An 18,800-nucleotide genomic window follows, 5' to 3' on the forward strand; every position below is an offset into this window, starting at 1 on the left:
CAGGGGTCAACTGTAATTGTTTTTGCACCTTTGTTAAAAATCAGCATGTTTTTGTGGATCTTTTTCTGCATTCTCGTTTGTGTTCTGTTGAACCATGTATCTGTCCCTCTGCCAAAACCACACAACCACACTGCCTTCATTACTGTAGTTGCATACTGGGCCATAGAAATGGATACAGTGATTCCTCAGACTTTATTTCTTAATTTTTTTTCCAAAATTATTTTAACCTGGGTCCCGTGCCTTTTCATCTATATTTTAGAATAAGCTTGTCTGTGCCTACAAAAACCTTGCTGGGGTTTCCATAGGAATTGTGTTAAACTTCTAGATCAATTTAGGGGAGAATTTGCACCTTTACTAAGTTGAGTCTTCCAGTCCATAAACAGATATGTCTGTTCAAGTATTTTTTTGTAATTTTCAGTGTACAGATCTTGTACATGTTTTGTTAGACTTAATTCACTTGGGAGCAATTATTAATGGTTTTATATTTTTAAATTTATTTTCCACACATTCATTTTTAGTATATAGAAATGCAGTTCATGTTTGTGTGTTCTTGTATCTTGGAGCCTTGCTGAACTCAGTAGTTAACGAAGTTTTTTGTAAATGTCTTGGGAGTTCTATGAAGACATGTTATCTGCATGTAGGAAGTTTTATTTCTTCCTTTCTGATCTCTGTGCATTTTCTTTTTCTTGCCCTATTACACTGGCTAGAATTTCTAGTGTTATGTTGAATGGGAGTGGTGAGAGCAGACATCCTTGCTGACAGTTTTTATTATGAATGGAATAGGTGTTGGATTTTATAAAATGTTTATTCTGTGTTACTTTATATATGTAAATGTATGAATTTACTTATTTTAATTTGTTGATATGGTAAGTTACATTGATTTTCAGTGTTAATCTATCTCGCATGCCTGGGATAAGTCCTACTTGATCAGGGTGTAGTTCATTTCATACATTCCTGGATTGAATTTGCTAATAGTTTATTGAGGGTATTTGTGCCTAAGTTCATGAGAGCTATTTATCTGTTTTCTTTTTAGACTGTTCTGGTTTTGATCAGGGCCTTAACAGGGAGTTGGGAGATGGTCTCTCCTTCCTTTTCCAGAAGAGATTGTGTAAAATTGGTATTAATTCTTTAAATGCTTGGTAGAATTCTCTAATGAGACCATGTAGACCGATTTCTTTCTTTGGAGGGGGTGGGGGGAAGTTTAAATTACAAATTCAGTTTTTGTAGGACTATTCAGGTTGTCTCTTTCATCTTGGTTAAATTTTAGTAGTTTGTGATTTTCAACCACAAGCAATTGGTCCATTGCTTCTAAATCGTTGAATAATGAGTGTATAAAGTATTTATATTGTTTCCTTTTTGTCTTTTTAAGTGGGTGCAAGATCTGTTATGATAGCCCATTTCATTCTAGATATTGATGATTTATGTTTTCCTATTTTTTTATCCTTATCAGTCTTTCTGGAGGTTTATTGGTTTCATTTTTTAAAATCAGCACTTTGGGGGTGCCTGGGTGGCTCAGTTGGTTAAGCAACTGCCTTCGGCTCAGGTCATGATCCTGGAGTCCCGGGATCGAGTCCCGCATCGGGCTCCCTGCTCAGCAGGGAGTCTGCTTCTCCCTCTGACCCTCCTCCCTCTCATGCTCTCTGTCTCTCATTCTCTCTCTCGCAAATAAATAAAATCTTAAAAAAAATAAAAAATAAAATCAGCACTTTGTTTCATTCATTTTTCTCTATTTTCCTGTTTTCAGTTTTATTGTTTATTATTTCTTTTCTTTAGTTTGCTTTATGTTTATTTTGTCTTTTCTAGTTTCTTGAGGTAGGAACTTGGGAGTAACGTTTTGAGACCTTTCCTCTCTCCTACTGTAAGCATTTAGTGCCATAAATTTCCCTTCACTACTGCTTTAACTGCATCCCATATGTCTAGGTATATTATGTTTTCATTTTCATTGACTTTCATGTGTTTTTATTTCCTTTGAAATTTGTTGAGGTCTGTTTTGGTAAATGATCCACAAGTGTTGAAAAATATCTGTATTCCGCTGTTGTGTGGAGTGTTCATTATATATGTGTCGATTAGATCTTATTGGTTGATTGTGTTAACCAGTTCTCCTATATCCTTGCTGATTTTCTCTCTGGTAGTTCTGTCGATTGCTTAGACAAATGGTGTTGAAGTCCCCAACTATAATGATGGCTCTATTTCTCCTTTCAAATCTATCAGATTTTACTTCATGTATTTTTGAGGCACAGTTGTTTGGTGTTTACACATTTTGAATTGTTAATGTCTTCCTGTTGGATGATCCTTTTATCATTGCTCTAGAGTCTACTCTATGTGATGTCAATATAGCCACTCCTGCTTTTTGTAAAAAATAATAATAATGGTATGTCTTTACATGGTGTATCTTTTTCCACTCATTTACTTCCAGCCTAATAATGTTGTATTTGAGGTTAAGTTTTGGTATACAGCATATCTTCAAATAATACTTTTTTATCCACTCCATCAAATCTGTCTTCTAAATGGTATATTTAGATCATTTACATTTAAGATAATTGTTACTGTGTTAAGGCTTAAGTCTGCTCTTATATTGTCTCTGTTTCCTCTGTTTCTGGGTTTCTTTGTTTAAACTTTACTGTGGGTTATTTGAACATCTTTTACCATCCTGATTTATTTGTAGCATATGTGTATATATATATATTTTTTAAGGAAACTTCACATGCATCTTGGAGCTTGAACTCACAACCCCAAAATCAAGAGTCCTACGCTCTACAGACGGCCAGGTGCCCCTGTGGTGTTTTTAAATATACATTGTTTAGAACAATTTCCTTAGGGGTTGTCTAAGTATTACAGTATACAGACATAACTTGTTATGATCTATTGGCATTGATGGTATCAAGATTTTTTTATTTCAGCTGCAGTGTAGACACCTTACATCCCTTTCGGTCCCTTTACCTGCCCCACTTTTCAAATATAATTGTCTTAAACATTTCCTCTATATACATTGAGCACCATATCTGATGGTGTCATATTTTTTGCTTCATCCATCAAATATAATTTAAGAAGCTTATGAGAAATAGGTGAGTTTACTATATTTCCTCCTCTCTTTTCCCCATTTCAATATTCTTTCCTTTCTGTGGTTCTAAGTCTTCTGTTATTATTTCCTTTGTGTTCAGAGGACTTCCTTTAGTCATTTCTAAATGATAGGCCTGCTAGCAACAAGCCTTAGTTCCTGTGTTTGAGAATGTCTTTGTTTTCCCTTCATTCCAAAAGGATATTTTCAGTGGATATAGAATTCACAGTTGATAGTTGTTTGTTTTGTTTTTTTCCTGGACTCAAAAGACCTGTCACGTCCTTCTGGCCTTCATTACTCCAGATGAGAAGTCTGTCATCTTTCAAGTGTTGTTCCCCCATAAGTATTGGTGTCATTTCTGCCTGGTGCCTTCCAAGGTTTTTTTTCTTTGTTTTTTAGTTTCCAGAAGTTTAATTATGATGAGTCTTGGATTTCTTTGGGTTTCTCCTTTTTGAGGTTCACTCAGCTTCTTAAATCTGTGGTTTTATGTTTTGTGCCAGGTTTGGGAAGTTTACAGCCATTATATCTTTGACTGTTTTCTCAGTCCCTCCTCTCTTTTGGGACTGTGATGACAAGAATGTCTTTTTGTTGTGGTCTCACAGATCCCTGAGACTCTGTTCAGTTTTCATTCTGTATTCTCTGTTTGGACCAAGTAAATTCTGTGGATCTAACCGTGTGTCCGCGGATTCTGTCGTCTGTCATTCCCACTCTGATTATTGAGCCCAGCCAGTGCGGTTTTCTTTTTCCCCGCCTTGTTACGTGTAACTCACAACTTTTAAATTCTCAAATTTTTGCTTGCTTCTTCTCAGTGAGGCGGAAGTTCACATTCCTCCTTGGCCTTGCTGTTCCAGCAAAAATGAGGCACCAAATTGCATGGCTTCATTGAGTTCATTTGGGGGGTGCATGCTTGGTTCCCCCCAGCCCCTGCTGACACCTGGAAGGGGGAAGTGGTGGAAGGCTGACACTCAGCCTTGCTTCTGCAAGGTGGAGGCTAAAGCTCAGCTCCTCTTGGCTCCTGCATTTACACCAGCGTGCGGGTGAGAGGTGGAATACCAGCCCTGCCTCCCACCACCCTGTTACCCTCATGATGCTGGGTGTGAGTTCCCAATCATTCTCCTTGATGCCAAGTGGGGGTGGAGGCTCAGTGACCCCCTGGGTCCTGTGGACACAGGAGGCTGGGGTGGGGAAAACCTACAGGCCACTAGCCCTGTCTCCTACCACCTCGCTCAGTCTTGTTGCTGCCAGGTGGGTGTGCAGGCTCAGCTCCCCACTGGGCCTTCCCCCAACCAGGGTGGGGGAAGTGGTGTGCTAATTGGCTTTGACTTGTTCTGTCTCATTGCTCACTGATGCTTGGGGCCCTGGGGGGTGGGGGGGCTCAGCCTGTTGCCCGGCCTGCTGATAGAGGATGTGGGCACGTGTGTGTATGAAGTGGCAGCGAGCCCTGCTTTGTGCCACCTTCTTGCTGCTGAGTGGGGTTGAAGGGTGAGCTTGCTGCTTGGGCCCCACTAATGCTACCCTGGAAGGGAGAGGGGGATCAGCATCATCTGCGTCCACTGGGCAGGGGATGAGACATAGCTACCAACGTGATTCCTCCAGCACTGTTCTGGCGGGGCAGTGGGATTGGCTCTGCCTGCTTCTGCCAGGGGCAAGCTGGCAGATGAGCTCCCCCTTAGCCTGCTGCCACAGCCCCGCGGTGGAATCCCAGCACCAGCACTGCCCACCGAGCTGGGGATGGGTGGAAAACCAACTTCTGGCCTGGCCACGCTGAAACTGCAGCATGTGGTGTTCAGCTAGGTCAGGGCAGGTGCTGCCAAAAAGGGAATCTGTTGTGAGGCCACCTTTCCCCCGTGCTTTCGCTGGGAGAATAGGCTTTCCTGGGAGTGCTTTCTCTCCACGGGTGTTGGAGACCCACACAGTTGGAGAACTCCGCAGGGCCCTGTCCAGGATGTATGCAAAGTAATGAGGAAGCAGGGCACCTCTCAGCCATGTCATTCCTCAAATCCCGGGGTCCCCAAGCAGTGCACCTCTTCTTTCCCCTGTCAGCATTTTCTTGTTTGTTTGCCCTCTCTAGGGTTTTTAGTAGCACAGGGCTGGACCTGGGGGTGTTGAGGTTGACCTCACCTTGGTGGGATTAGAAGTCTGTGTCTTCTTTTAACTAAATATTTATGGTGGGTGTTGATTGGCTCTGACTACAAAGTACTGCTTGGAATTTTAGCCACCACCTCTTTCACCCGCTGTTTTTACTCTTTGGAATAATAGACTTTTAACACTGGGAAGAGATTTAGCAGTACTCCTAGCCACTGTTTTCAGATGATAACTGCAGTGTCTCTTGTAACTGCCTTGTGTGTGACCCCCCAGTGGTGAGCCCGTGGGGTGTCCACCCTACTTCTCTCCCGTGTCCTGCCTGAAAACCATAGGGGTGACCCCAGTCAGATTCCACATGCCATAGGGGAACTTCTTATTAGAGAAAATAAGCCCCGTAGTCCTGCATGATTGGACTGAGGCAGAAAAAGAGATTCATCGTGCATTGGTTTGTGTTGTTTTATATGTCAGAGTATTTGTGGTGTTAGATTTGAAGATGTGCAAAGAACTGAATGGAAGGGGCGCCTGGGTGGCTCAGTTGGTTAAGCAACTGCCTTCGGCTCAGATCATGATCCTGGAGTCCCTGGATCGAGTCCCACATCGGGCTCCCTGCTCGGCAGGGAGTCTGCTTCTCCCTCTGACCCTCACCCCTCTCATGTGCTCTCTCTCATTCTCTCTCTCTCAAATAAATAAATAAAATCTTAAAAAAAAAAAAAAAAAAAAGAACTGAATGGAAGGCAGTCTGATACCTTGCCTCCTGACCTTTTACACCAAGGAATTGGAGCACTTGCTCAGTGCCCAGATCTTCTCATGCCCCTAGTCTGCAGTTGTCCCGCCTGTGTTGGGGGTGGGGGGACTCCCCATGGACCACCCCCTCTCCCTGCCCCAGCCGCCACCTCCCACACCAGAATTCACTGGTCTTCACTCCTCCTCTGTGGGGGCAGCCTCAGTCTCTCAGCATACTCCTCATGTGACAGAAGTCTAGCTTCTTTCTCATCTGGTCAGTGTCCTCTGGTGGTTCTGCTTGGTCAGTGGCTGGGACCTGTGCTGGGGCATGTGACCCAAGACTGCTTTCCTTCTCTGTGGAGGTCCTGTTGACATAAACCAAATGCCTGTCCTATAAGACCTTGTGGACTCGGCCCTATGCCATGTTCCAGGCTCTAAGCACCACGCCACCCACTCACCCTCAGACCCTGCTCTGAGGGCTCAGAGCAGACGGCCTGCCATTCCTTTCTTCTGCAGGGAATGTTGGGAGAAATGTGTGTGGGGGGGGGTCATCCTGGCACTATCCCAGCCAAAAAAAACTGTTGACTGTCCTAATGGTATGGGAAAAATCTCTTAAATTGTTACACGTCCTTTTGACAGACTATGGTGCTGTCTTCCTAATGACGTTAAGAAGAATAATGGCATGGAAAACGCTGCTGGCATAAAGTTATGTTAGAAAAGGTTACAAAATTGTTGATGACATCTTACTGTCTTAGTCTGTTTTTGCTGCTGTAACAAAAATACCACAGACTGGGTGACTTAACCAAGAATCATTGATCTCATACTTCTGGAAGCTGGAAGTCTGAGATTAGGGTGCTGAGCATGTCCAGGTTCTGGGAAGGACCCTCTTCCTAAACTTACACATCACTGCCTTCTCACTGTGTCCTCCCATGATGGAGAGAGACCTCTTAACAAAGGCATTGATCCCGTTCATGAAGGCTCCACGCTGGTGCTCTAATCACTTCCTAAAGGCCCCATCTCCTGATACCATCACACTGGAGAGTAGGCTCAGCGTATGAGTTTATGGGAGGCAAAAACATTGGTGTTGAAGAAGTTTACAAAAAGTTAAGTGTAACAGAAGGATTAGAAGGAATATATATCAAAACGTTAAAAGCATAATTTTGCATTCAAGTTTCAAGTCTTATCCGTGTGCCTCTTTTTGTGTTTGCAAAATCATAACTGGCATTTGTAATAGAATAAATCTAATATATAGTACATGTATGTCAAATTTTCTTTTAATTTTAATCATTTTTGGCATGCCCAGCAGCTTGTCACTGTGACATGTACATCTTATTTATATGATTCAGTATTAAGTGTCATGCCCCTTATGTTGGTAAAGATTTCATCCAGAAGGGGCACCCGGGTGGCTCAGTCATTAAGCATCTGCCTTTGGCTCAGGTCATGATCCCAGGGTCCTGGGATTGAGCCCCGTGTTGGGCTCCCCGCTCAGCAGGTAGTCTGCTTCTCTCTCTCCTGCTCCCCCTCCCCCCCCTGCACTCGTACTCTCTCTTTCTCTCCAATAAATTAAAAAAACTTCAAAAAAAAAAGGATTTCATCCGGAAGATCAAGCTCACAACCCATCACCAGAAGTATTTCCAGATAGACATTAGCCGCCTAATATATTCTTCTGGGGTCTGATTTTTATTTAGCGAAGTAAGTGTTTTATTGTGAAGCATCTCCATCCAGTGGGCTTACAGGTTGTTTGGCATGGGTGGACTGCTGCTGTGTTCCCTGCAGGGCTGCGCATAGGTCTGGGACAGGATCTAGGTGGAATCCTAGCTGTTCCGCAGACCCACCAAGTGACCTGAGCAGACCTGCTAGTCTGTCTGAGTTTCTTTTCTCATCTGTCAAATGAAGACAGAAGTGCTCACCTCTGCGTTGTGGGAGCTTCCACATAAGAAAGCAGCTGGTGAGGGGCGCCTGGGTGGCTCATTTGGTTAAGCGTCTGCCTTCGGCTCAGGTCATAATGTCAGGGTCCTGGGATCAAGCCCCACATCGGGCTCCCTGCTCAGCGGGGAGTCTGCTTCTCCCTCTCCCTCTGCCCCTCTCTTTCTGCTGATGCTCTCTCTTTCAAATAAATAAATAAAATTTAAAAAAAAAAAAAAAGCATCTGGTGGGAACCCAGTGGCTAATCTCTCCTTGTTCCTCAACAACCTGTTAGAGCCATGACATGTCAGTAAGTATAAAGGAGCTGTTTCAGGAGTATAGGAAACTCACAGGGAAGTGAATTCATCTGGAAATGCTGCTATAATTCTAACTCCCCCAGGGCCCAGAACAAACAATCAAAAGAGATCTTTTCTAGAAACTGGCCTGGTGGGGGTGGGGAGGGGAGGTCTGAATCACCCCTCACCTGCCCGTGAACCTGCACATCACCCTAAAAAGAACCTTGGCTTCATTGGCAAGTCTGTAGACCATGGAGAGACATCTGGAAACCACACTGTGTCTGAGCTGGGCCTGTGTCGGGGACACCTGTGAGAGATGGCCCATTGCATTTGGCAGAAACTTGACTATAGTTCAGCGTGTGTATTTGGAGAAAGAATGGTCTTGAGACATAAGTCACAGGCTGAACTACTACTTTTTCCTGTGGTCAAATATTAAGCAGCCCTTTTTGAAATGAGGTATTTTGCTTTTTTGGTTTAACATTAGAAATATTCCTTGCCTCAATAGAATGAAGAATTTTAAAATGGCTTTTTTTTTTTCCTTTGAAGGAATTTATGCTCCTTTAGCCATCTGTTAAATTTGGGGTTTCATTTCTGAACGAGTGAATCATGAATGCTTGGGAACTTTTTCTTCACGTGCTATGAGGTCACCAATGCCAACGGAACAAACAGCATTTCCCTGGTGGACAAGTTTAAGCCCCATTTGTAAGAGCCCATGCCTTTGTGGTTTTCAGTATTTATTAGAATGAGTTGGTATCCCCCCGTGTGCTCTGGGAAACCAAATTCCCTTTGTATTTCCTCTCTTCTCTGCCCTGGAGCAGATCCCTGTGGTCTGTGAGATCCCTGAAGGGCCTGCTGAGGGCCATTCTCGGCTCAGCTCCTGTCTGCCTGGGCTGTGTGTGCCCACGGGCATGAGTGAGGATGGGGTTCTGTGCTTGAGTTACAGCCTGAGCGTGTCTCCCCTTCTCCAGCATCTGTGCTCAAAGAGGACACAGGCCAGCTGACTGCATGGATTGTGCCGGCAGCCCTGAGAGCTGGGATGTTATGTCCCCTTGAGAAGCAGAACTCCGGGATTTGGAAACGGGTTGAGGGCACATCTGGTGTTGGAAGTGGGAACTCAGGCCTTTGGCACTGATGCTTTAATTTGGGCTTTGCTGACCTTCTTTAGAAGTGAAGATGGTTTTAAAGCTAAAATTTTGTTTAAAAAAAATAGAATCGGGGCACCTGGGTGGCTCAGTAGGTTAAGTGTCTGCCTTCGGCTGAGGTCATAATCCCGGGGTCCTGGGATTCAGCCCCGCGTTGGGCTCCCTGCTCAGCGGGAAGCCTGCGTCTCTCCTTCTCCCACTCCCCCTGCTTGTGTTCCCTCTCTCACTCTCTGTCAAATAAATAAAATCCTAAAAAAAAAAAAAAAAAATAGAATCAATCATTTTATGACCTTTAGGAGTGAAAATGGTTTTAAAGCTAAAATTTTGTAAAAAGAAAAATCAGTCATTTCAGTCTAAGAAGGGTATGTGTTCAAATTCAGACAGGTTCAACGTGATGATTCTTAACTATATGAGTTGCTCTGGGAACTTTCCTCCCCCTAAAATATGTCACATTCCTGAATCCTGAACCAGAGCGTTCTTCCTATTCCATTTACTGAAATGTTTTGATATAACCAGTTTATAGATTCAGTGAGTAATTTGAGACTTTGTAAAAGAAGATGGCTTAAGCAAAAAGGACTTACTTGTTTCTTACAAATGTGTGTCTGTGAAGGTGTATGAGGTGAGTTGAGCTGCTCAACCTTAGTTTATTGAGAGAGTTACTTTTCTGTGGAATAGTGTGTTGGAAGAAAGACTGATAGATTTCTTGTGGGTTTTTTTCCGTTTTTCCATCTCTTGAGAAGGTTTTTTTTTTTTTAAGATTTTATTTGAGAGAGAGCGAGCAGGGAGAGTGGCAGGTGGGGGGGGAGAGTGGCAGGTGGAGAGGGAGAGAGACAATCTGAAGCCGACTCCCCACTGAGTGGGAGACCCAAGACTGTGACCTGAGCCAAAACCAAGAGTCAGACGCTCAGCCGACTTGAGTCACCAGGTGCCCCTCTTGAGAAGTTTTTTAACACAAAGTAGTCTAGAAATGAATTCTGGATATATGCTATGTTAGTATGTATTTACATTTAGACCCCAATATTACTAACACCTGAGCATAACTTCTACTGAACTGGTCAAAACAACTTACCAATTTAAGAAAACAGTTTGGTGCATAATGGCAGGAGCCCAAATATTTGTAGATTTAATGCGAATTCAAGTAATATTTAATGCAACTTAGGAATACCCACAACTCCTTTTTTCACTTGAATTTTCCCACTGTGCTTATTGGAAGCTTAGAACTGTGTTTTCTCTGTAGTCCTTTTTACTGATAGTATGTCATGAAGTATAGGCGTGAAAAGTTACAGGAAGTGACCCAGTCCAGTCTTGATCCCCCCACTGACCCATTACAGCCCCTGGGGCTTGTCCCTCAACCTGGTGAGGCACGAATGTCCTCTCCTGATATAGAAGGGTGTTGCAGCCATCGGTAGTGGTCAGAGGACTGGAGGGGCCGGGGTGGGGTGGGGTGGGGTGGGGTGGGGTGGGGGTAGGGCTCGCGCCGAATTACAGCCACCCCAGTTGAATCTGTATTGCACAGAGGGTTTCTGAGTACAGGGGTAGCCAGACCATTTTGCCCCGTTTATGAACCTGCGAGGCATCAGAGCTGGGCCAGCAGTCTGTCACACCCTGCAGGGGTGATACGTACTGGTAGGGAGGAACAAGCATGTGTGAACCAGAACAGATAAATGACCTTCAAACCACCAGACCTGATGGTCTTTAAGGGCAGAATTCCACACAGCTTACACTTGGACTTGTGCCAGTGGTGACTCCAGCTTCCATGCTTTTTCCGTGTGGAAGAACGTGGCCCGGTTACCTGCCTCATATTTGTATGGGTGACAGGCAGTGCCTGGGCCTTCTCCCCTGTAATTGTGGAGTCGTGCAAAGGTTAGGTAGTGTCTTGAATGGTAGCACAGGCTGGTCAGGGGATGGAGGAAATTGAGCCTCAGCCCGTGTTTCTCATTGACCAGGCACTGTACTACTCCACTGGCTTGAGCTTTCCAGTGTCCTTATTGTATATGCAACATTTAATTCTTACAACATTTCTATTTATCACTGTGTTTCCTACAAAAGGCTATGGGGCATGTGTTCGCCTGTGTCCCTTAGAGGTGGGACACCCGCCTGCAGCCTAAATGTGCTTGTGCTCAGTGAAGTCGCACAAGCTTTGTGAGATTTCTAGGGAGGAGTCACACAGCCCGACTGTGACAGATAGATGTTTTAAGGACAGATATGTAAACCATTAAATGTGTAAGCACAACGATTATGTCTTTGTGATTACACCGAAGAGTGTCTGGAATTGTGTCAAGTTTGTCTGTCTTCTCTTATGACGTGGTTTAAAAAGAGGCAGCTGCCTTTCATGAATTCGTCGTAAGGGAGAAGCTTTCAGTGTGCCTGAGACTTCTTGTGAGTTACCACTGCCCATAACATCTATGTTAACAGGTTAGTGCTTCATTTGGTGGGTGGCCATTATAAATCCCAACTGTGGAAATAAAATTGATACACTTTTGCATGTTTTAAAAAACTGCTTAAGGGGCACCTGGGTGGCTCAGTTGGTTAAGCATCTGCCTTCTGCTCAGGTCATGATCCCAGGGCTCCTTGCTCCTGGGGGAGTCTGCTTCTTCCTCTCCCTCTGCCTGCCGCTCCCCCGGCTTGGGCTCTTTCTCTCTGTCAAATAAATAAAAATCTTTATAAAAATAATAAAAAAGAAAAGAAAAACTGCTTAAGATGTAGCTTCTCAAGACTGTTTTTGCCCCAAGTCTTGGTCTTCACGATCACGGAGATGAAATACAGTAATCTTAAGGCCTTAATGGGAATTAGAAGAGATTTTTGTTTCCTGCTGCTGGTATTCCATTTCATAAAGGAAGCCCCACTTACTCTGTAGTCAGGAATTTTTCTTGCCTTTTTTTTATTTTCCAGGGGAAAGCGCGAACGCGGGCCACCACTTTTATATTTGTGATTTAAATTTTCATTTCCTCACCAAGATCAGCTTTTTAGCTAGGTATAACATATAAGTTACCGAAAGGTAGTAACTTCCAATTTTTTAACACTTTATTCTTGAGGAATGGCCTTAAGTGAATTAGTGTATGAAGTTGTATATTTACTTTTAAAAGACCTCTAAAAAGCACTTTTTTTCTTTATAGTTGTGATGGAGTAAATGGTGGAATAAATTGGATAGGAAGTTGTCAGCAGAAGGGGTATAGGGTATATGCCTCTGTCTTAAAGCAAGCTCAGAGTTGCTCTTCACTTGACTGTACTTAGTTCTGGGGTTATTTTTATTTGTTTTTCGAAATAAGATGGCACAGCCAAATCCCCTGTGACCCTGTGAAAGGAATTTAAGACTATAGAAATAGAGCTGCAGCTGTCTCAGCAACTTGGTGCAGCTAGGGTCAGTGGGAGAGGAAAGAGCAGAAGTAGCGTCCCGTGTCCTGCCCCCGTCAGACCTAGTACAGACCACCACGCGCTCTTCAGAGCAACACACTTCAGGAGCACATCAGGGGGGACCAGGATGGTGATGGTGGGTCTTCCCACTGCTCGCCATAAAAGGCACATGGAAGGAGCTGGTTCAGGACCAGGTTTGGGGCGTGCGGTGGTGGCAGCTTCCTTAATTGAAAAGAGTGGTGAGGGGAGCCTGGGTGGCCCAGTCGGTTAAGCATCCGACTCTTGACCTCAGTTCAAAGTCTTGATATCAGGGTTGTGCATTTGGGCCCCACGTTGGGCTCCACGCTGAACGTGGAGCCTACTTAACAAAAGAAAAAGAAAAAAATTAAAAGAGGGGTAATGATGGAGAGGGACTGTAGATTGTCTTTATAGGCCCAGGGGACAGAAGCAAAATTGAGGTGGGGCTTGGAAGGGGGGACATTTCCATTCCCTATGAGGATGCACTTTGTAGCATCTAATGCCCTTCAGTGAGGACCACCCTGCCTCAGGAAAAAGCAGGCCACCCGCCAGGCAGTGGGCTTGCAGGCCAGGCGAGCTGGCCTCATGTTGTGGATGGCCCCTGTGCCAGGTCTCCCACCTGCCTAAGATGCTGGACTTCTGCTGTGAGTGAGCGCTGGCAGGTATGTCCTTGGACAGAGACCTGGAAACTTGGTCTGGGTTTGCTACCGGCCTGTCACTGGCTTCTAGTAAAGATGTGAACATGTGTGTGGGGGGCAGCTCAGGTGAAATGGGCAACTAGGTCTTCTGGTGTTGAACAGTCAGTGAGTGAAGAGGCATCATAGCACATTGGTCTTAAGGCCTTAGATTCAAATTTCATTGTGAGAAGCGTAATGGTGGAAGGGGAAAGATGATGTATGCTGGTTTCCAGACTTCTGTCCAGCTTCACAGCCGTGGTTTACTGGCAGTTTCCAAATGGTCAGCCTGGAAGTGGATCAAAGCAGCTTGTTTTGACTTCCTTACTCAAGGCCACATAAAAGCATGGACAACACGCACTGAAAGGAGTAAGTATAAAACACTGGCTTCCTCTCCTGAACTTCATTATTTTGAGGGTGCTGTCTCCTAGCAGCTGTTTATAAAGTACAGACTTGACATTGCCATGTACCGGGGAAAACAGATGGAGGAACTTTCTGAGCACCGATACTGCGATCTCTGTGTTTTATTTCTAACTGCTCTCGTGATCCTACAGGGGCTCAGTGCAATTGATAAAAGATTGATCAACAAATAAAATGATGCAAGGGAGACACAGACTGGGGGCGGGGATGCACGTGGTGAAATTGGGTTCTGGCTCATTTTATTTCCGAGAATCAGTGGAGTTTTTAAAGGTGATTCTGATGGCATTTCCTGCAGTGAAACTTACGAGAGTGGCAGTCGCTCTTGCCCCCATGGCTAACTGGGAATCCTGGGGCACGTGGGCCTGATCACTCAGGTGGGTTTCCTAAGGAACCCATAGCAGGCCGGCTGGCTGTGTCCTTTTTCCTCTTGTAAGCTTGTGGATAGCTGTGACTTGATAAAGATATTTCTGAAGATACTCACTTAAATAAGGAGACTATTGGGTTGAATAGACAGCCCAGAATTTTTATTTTCCCAAGTGAATGTTGCCCTTAAGAGTGGTCACCTGCAAAGGCAGCGCTTCATCTGAACATTTCTGGAATACTCTTTTGGAAGTGGTTTAGCACTGGTTTCAGAGCCGACTGAGAAATGGTCCTTTAGAGGATCCTTATGGTTTTTGGTTAAATTAGACTGTCCTTGGAGAATAAAGATGGATGACCCTGAGATGTTGAGAGGAAGGGCCCCCACAGTCCCTGGTAAGTGCCAGGCAAAATGTGTGCTTGTCTAAGTATGATCCATTGTGTGTTGAAAATAAAAACGATCATGTCATCAAAGTCCTACATTCCATAGCTGTTCGGAGACCGAAAAATCCTTTCTCAGCTCTGAGTTGAATACATATTCAGAGCTTAATTCATGCCGACTACTTTAAAATCTGATCTTGATTCTGCCTAAGTATTCGTGGATTACTGAACATCTGAAAACAGAGTAGTGTGACGTATTTCCATGAATTTTAATTTGATGTCTGGTTCCGCACTTGAAATGCCAGTGCGGACGTGCAGGGAACTAAAAGAGTGGCCGCCCCTCGCCAGTGAGAGCTGCCCCAGTCCTGTCGCTCGGCATGAGACCGCAGTCGTGTGAGCCCACATGTAGGACACGGTGCCCCCGGTGCACATACACGCCGCACACGGTGGCGTTTGTCACCGCCCTCCCAGAGCAGGACAGCTGGGTGTAGAAACAGTGGCAGTGGTGTTGTGATGGGACCTCCATTCCTTTAACACCTGCTGTTGGTAACAATGGGGTGGGGGCAGGTGGGCATTCAGGAGAAATCAGAAGGTTTGGTTAGGCTGATGTTGAGCTATGAATTGAGAATCTCGAGGGGGTTTTTGTTTGTTTGTTTGTTTGTTTGCTTTTTTTCCCCCCATTTTCCCACCCTAGCTGACCGTGCTATAGAAAGCCCTTTCTGAAAGCCCCAGCCTGATTTCACTATCAGCCACTTAACCACGACATTAATTTTTTTCAATTGCTAAGCTTCTAAGATTTGAAATTACCATATGGGTTGGAAAATGTTCTGTAGCAGAACCAGAACAGTCTGTTAATTAAATACCACACGTCTTTTCGTAACTCAAAGTTCTTTGACGTTAAAAAATGTCCTCCTTAAGGGGAACCCTCCTACACTGTTGGTGGGAATGCAAGCTGGTGCAGCCACTCTGGAAAACTGTATGGAGGTTCCTCAAAAAGTTGAAAATAGAGCTACCATATGATCCAGCAATTGCACTACTGGGTATTTACCCCAAAGATAGAAAAGTAGGGATCCAGAGGGGTACGTGCACCCCGATGTTTATAGCAGCAATGTCCACAATAGCCAAACTGTGGAAAGAGCCAAGATGTCCATCGACAGATGAATGGATAAAGAAGATGTGGTATATATAAACAATGGAATATTATGCAGCCATCAAAAGGAGTGAGATCTTGCCATTTGCAACGACGTGGATGGAACTGGAGGGTATTATGTTGAGTGAAATAAGTCAAACAGAGAAAGACATGTATCATATGATCTCACTGATATGAGGAATTCTTAATTGCAGGAAACAAACTGAGGGTTGCTGGAGTGGGGGGTGGGGTGGGAGGGATGGGGTGACTGGGTGATAGACACTGGGGAGGGTATGTGCTCTGGTAAGCGCTGTGAATTGTGCAAGACTGTTGAATCTCAGATCTGTACCTCTGAAACAAATAATGCAATATATGTTAAGAAAAAAAAAAAGAAGAAGGTAGCGGGAGGGGAAGAATAAAGCGGAGGAAATCGGAGGGATAGACGAACCATGAGAGACGATGGACTCTGAAAAACAAACAGGGTTCTGGAGGGGAGGGGAGTGGGAGGATGGGTTAGCCTGGTGGTGGGTATTGAGGAGGGCACATTCTGCATGGAGCACTGGGTGTTATGCACAAACAATGAATCATGGAGCACTTCATCTAAAACTAATGATGTAAGGTATGGGGATTAACATAAGAATTAAAAAAAAAACCACTGTGATAAACAGTTCAAAAAAAAAAATGTCCTCCTTTCCATCCCTCCCCTCCCCCACCCTGGTATAGAAAAATGAATTAATTAGACCTCAGTATTTTTTCTGTAGGAGATAATGGCACCAGGAAATTCTGGATCTCAAAAGATTGTTTCTACGAGCGTTGACGAAAATTCAGCTAACATTTCACACCTTTGACAGAATTGCCTGTGTCTGACACAGTTGCATTATTTTTGATCAGTGGCTTTGGTTAGACAGTCTGGACCTAGCAGGTTCCCCCAACCCAGGCTGGTGCTTGCAGGAGTGGAGCTGGCCTTCCGTGGGCTTTAGGTTACTGCTGTGGGGTGGCTTTACATTTAGATCAGTATATATTTTATTCTGCTTTTTTTCCCCTAAGTGTTAGTGTCAGGCTTATGGAGTGACATGATTTCTTAAATGCGGAAACTACATTTTTTTATGGGCTAAAAGACACTTCCCCAGAATTTTCCCTTGGAGGAATTTTCTATGTGCATGTAAAATTGCCTTATAAGTTAAAATTTTTATCTTCTTGACTAGTAATAAGAGTTTTTGTTTCAAATAGAGACCCATTTTATTGATCAGGTCTCCGCATTTATGGTTGTGAAGCATATTGCAGATAGAAAGTAAAATATTTGTGCTTGATACTTACTAGACATGTAAATGTAAAGTATCTTTTCGATAGATGGACTATATTATTATAATGGGTGTAGTCGGGTCAGTATATGGGTAGAATTATGAGAGTGAGGGTAGACCGGTGTGTTGAGTATTCCCTGCCTCTGAGCCCCGCCTGCTTCAGGTGCACCTTTAGAAGACCAGACCGTGGAACCCTTCACCGTTGTGGTGGTTCACACTCTGGGTGACAGTGGCACAGAATTAAGCAGATGAATTTGAGCTTTGACCAGCACTACCCTGGGGCTGACAGACTCATTCTCTAGGGTCAGCCAGACCCCATTCTTTTGTTTTGGTGGGTTCTCATGTGACATGAGGCCAAATAGGACAGTCACTAAGATTAAACTAGTGATGAAGTTAAGCTTCCCCCACCCCCAAGAGAGAAGATATTTTTGTCACTTCAGAAGTAATCTTTGAAATTTATGTTGAAAAACTCACTGTACTGAGATTAAGACTACTCTCTTAAAATACAGGAATAGGATGCCTTTTAAAATATTCAAAATAGAACTTTTAAATAAGCTTACTTTATAATTGTCTATTCTGTGGACATGTTAGGTAGGTTTTATTGCAGGATGAATGATTGTCATTCATTTTAGCTTTATAGATTTAAGGAACAAGAACAAAAAGCCCCAGTTTCTTCAAAAGCCAAATGGTGACACATGCTGTATAAGAGTAGTCCAGGCAGATCAGTCTCCTTGGCGAAAGTGAATTTCTGTTGTTATTACTGGATTATATTGTGTTGTTACTCTCCAAGTCAACTTAAACAAAAATACACCTCAGTACATTTAGAGAGCTCTAATCTGTTGTTCTGACCAGTCAGTGTCTGCTTAGCCGGGTCTCATCCGTTATCTTTGATTACTTAAAACTCCAGGACGTCCCCAAGGTTTCTCGCCTGTTGCTCAGTGTTCTCGGGGTCTGGTCTGTGGAGCATCTGCACCAGAGTTGCCTAGGAAACTGCGCGGGCAGCCTCCTGGGCCTCCCACAGACACTCCCACCCTGTGTCTTACTGCCACACACTTTGGGAATATGTCTGTGTCTGTACGTTTATTTAAGCTACCGAACTGTTCTTGTCTAGAGAAGAAACCTTTACTTACCTCCTTTGCATCCTTCACTAAATTACAGCAGAGCATTTATCTCTAAGAAGAACAGGATGGGTTTGGCCACCAAGGTTCCATATTTTCTTCTTAGCTGCTGGCTAGGTTGACATGTTCACTAGGTGCTAGTTGGATGATAAGCCAACTTCTGACACAGACTGACTCCTTTGATAGTTACCAGCCCAAGCATAAGCCAGGCAGAACCTTCCAAACCACACGCATAGTAAGTAAAGTAAGGTATTAAGTAGAATGCAGTAGGCTTCATCTTCAAGTTGGGGGAAATTAACTGGGGGAGTTATTTTTGTTTCATGTTCTAACAGGTAAAAAGTTTACCTGTGTAAACAGGTAGTGTCGTGTCCAGAGAAACTTAACATTTAAATGTTGAAAGTTAACCCGCAAGGATGTGAACTCCACAGGAGCAGGGCTTGGCCTGTTTGGTTGCTGTACCCAGAGCACCTCCTAGAACAGTGTCTGGCACATGGGCATTCGTACTTGTTGGGTATATTAGTGAATGTCTTGATTGATTAAACACTGGGTAACTTGCCAGTTGTGTTTTTTTTATTTTTTTTTTATTATTTTTTAATTTTATTATGTTATGTTAGTCACCATACAATACATCATTAGTTTTTGAGGTAGTGTTCCACGATCCATTGTTTTCGTATAACACCCAGTGCTCCGTGCAGTACGTGCCCTCCTTAATACCCATCACCGGGCTAACCAATTCCCCCACCCCCCTCCCCTCTAAAACCCTGTTTGTTTCTCAGGTCCATAGTCTGTCATGGTTCATCTCTCCCTCCAATTCCCCCCGCCCATTTTTCCTTTCCTTC

At 44.0% G+C, this 18,800-nt stretch overlaps 1 protein-coding gene across 6 annotated transcripts in view; it reads left to right on the forward strand.

Annotated features, from left to right (window-relative positions):
• Positions 1-18,800, forward strand: part of BCL2L11 (BCL2 like 11) — a 50,558-nt gene that overhangs the window by 10,647 nt on the left and 21,111 nt on the right. The window contains exon 1 of one of the 6 annotated variants that reach the window (XM_035001041.1): positions 11,903-13,624. The exons of the other annotated variants lie outside the window; for them this stretch is intronic. Coding sequence (XP_034856932.1) covers positions 13,471-13,624 — 154 coding nt within the window. The 5' untranslated portion in view covers positions 11,903-13,470. Of the gene's footprint in view, positions 1-11,902; positions 13,625-18,800 lie in introns of those variants that run through there. 6 annotated transcript variants of the gene reach the window in all.

Source organism: Mirounga leonina, unplaced genomic scaffold, assembly GCF_011800145.1.
Source record: "Mirounga leonina isolate KUSES-001 unplaced genomic scaffold, KU_Mleo_1.0 Mir_125, whole genome shotgun sequence".
In the NCBI taxonomy this organism is placed as follows: Eukaryota; Metazoa; Chordata; class Mammalia; order Carnivora; family Phocidae; genus Mirounga; species Mirounga leonina.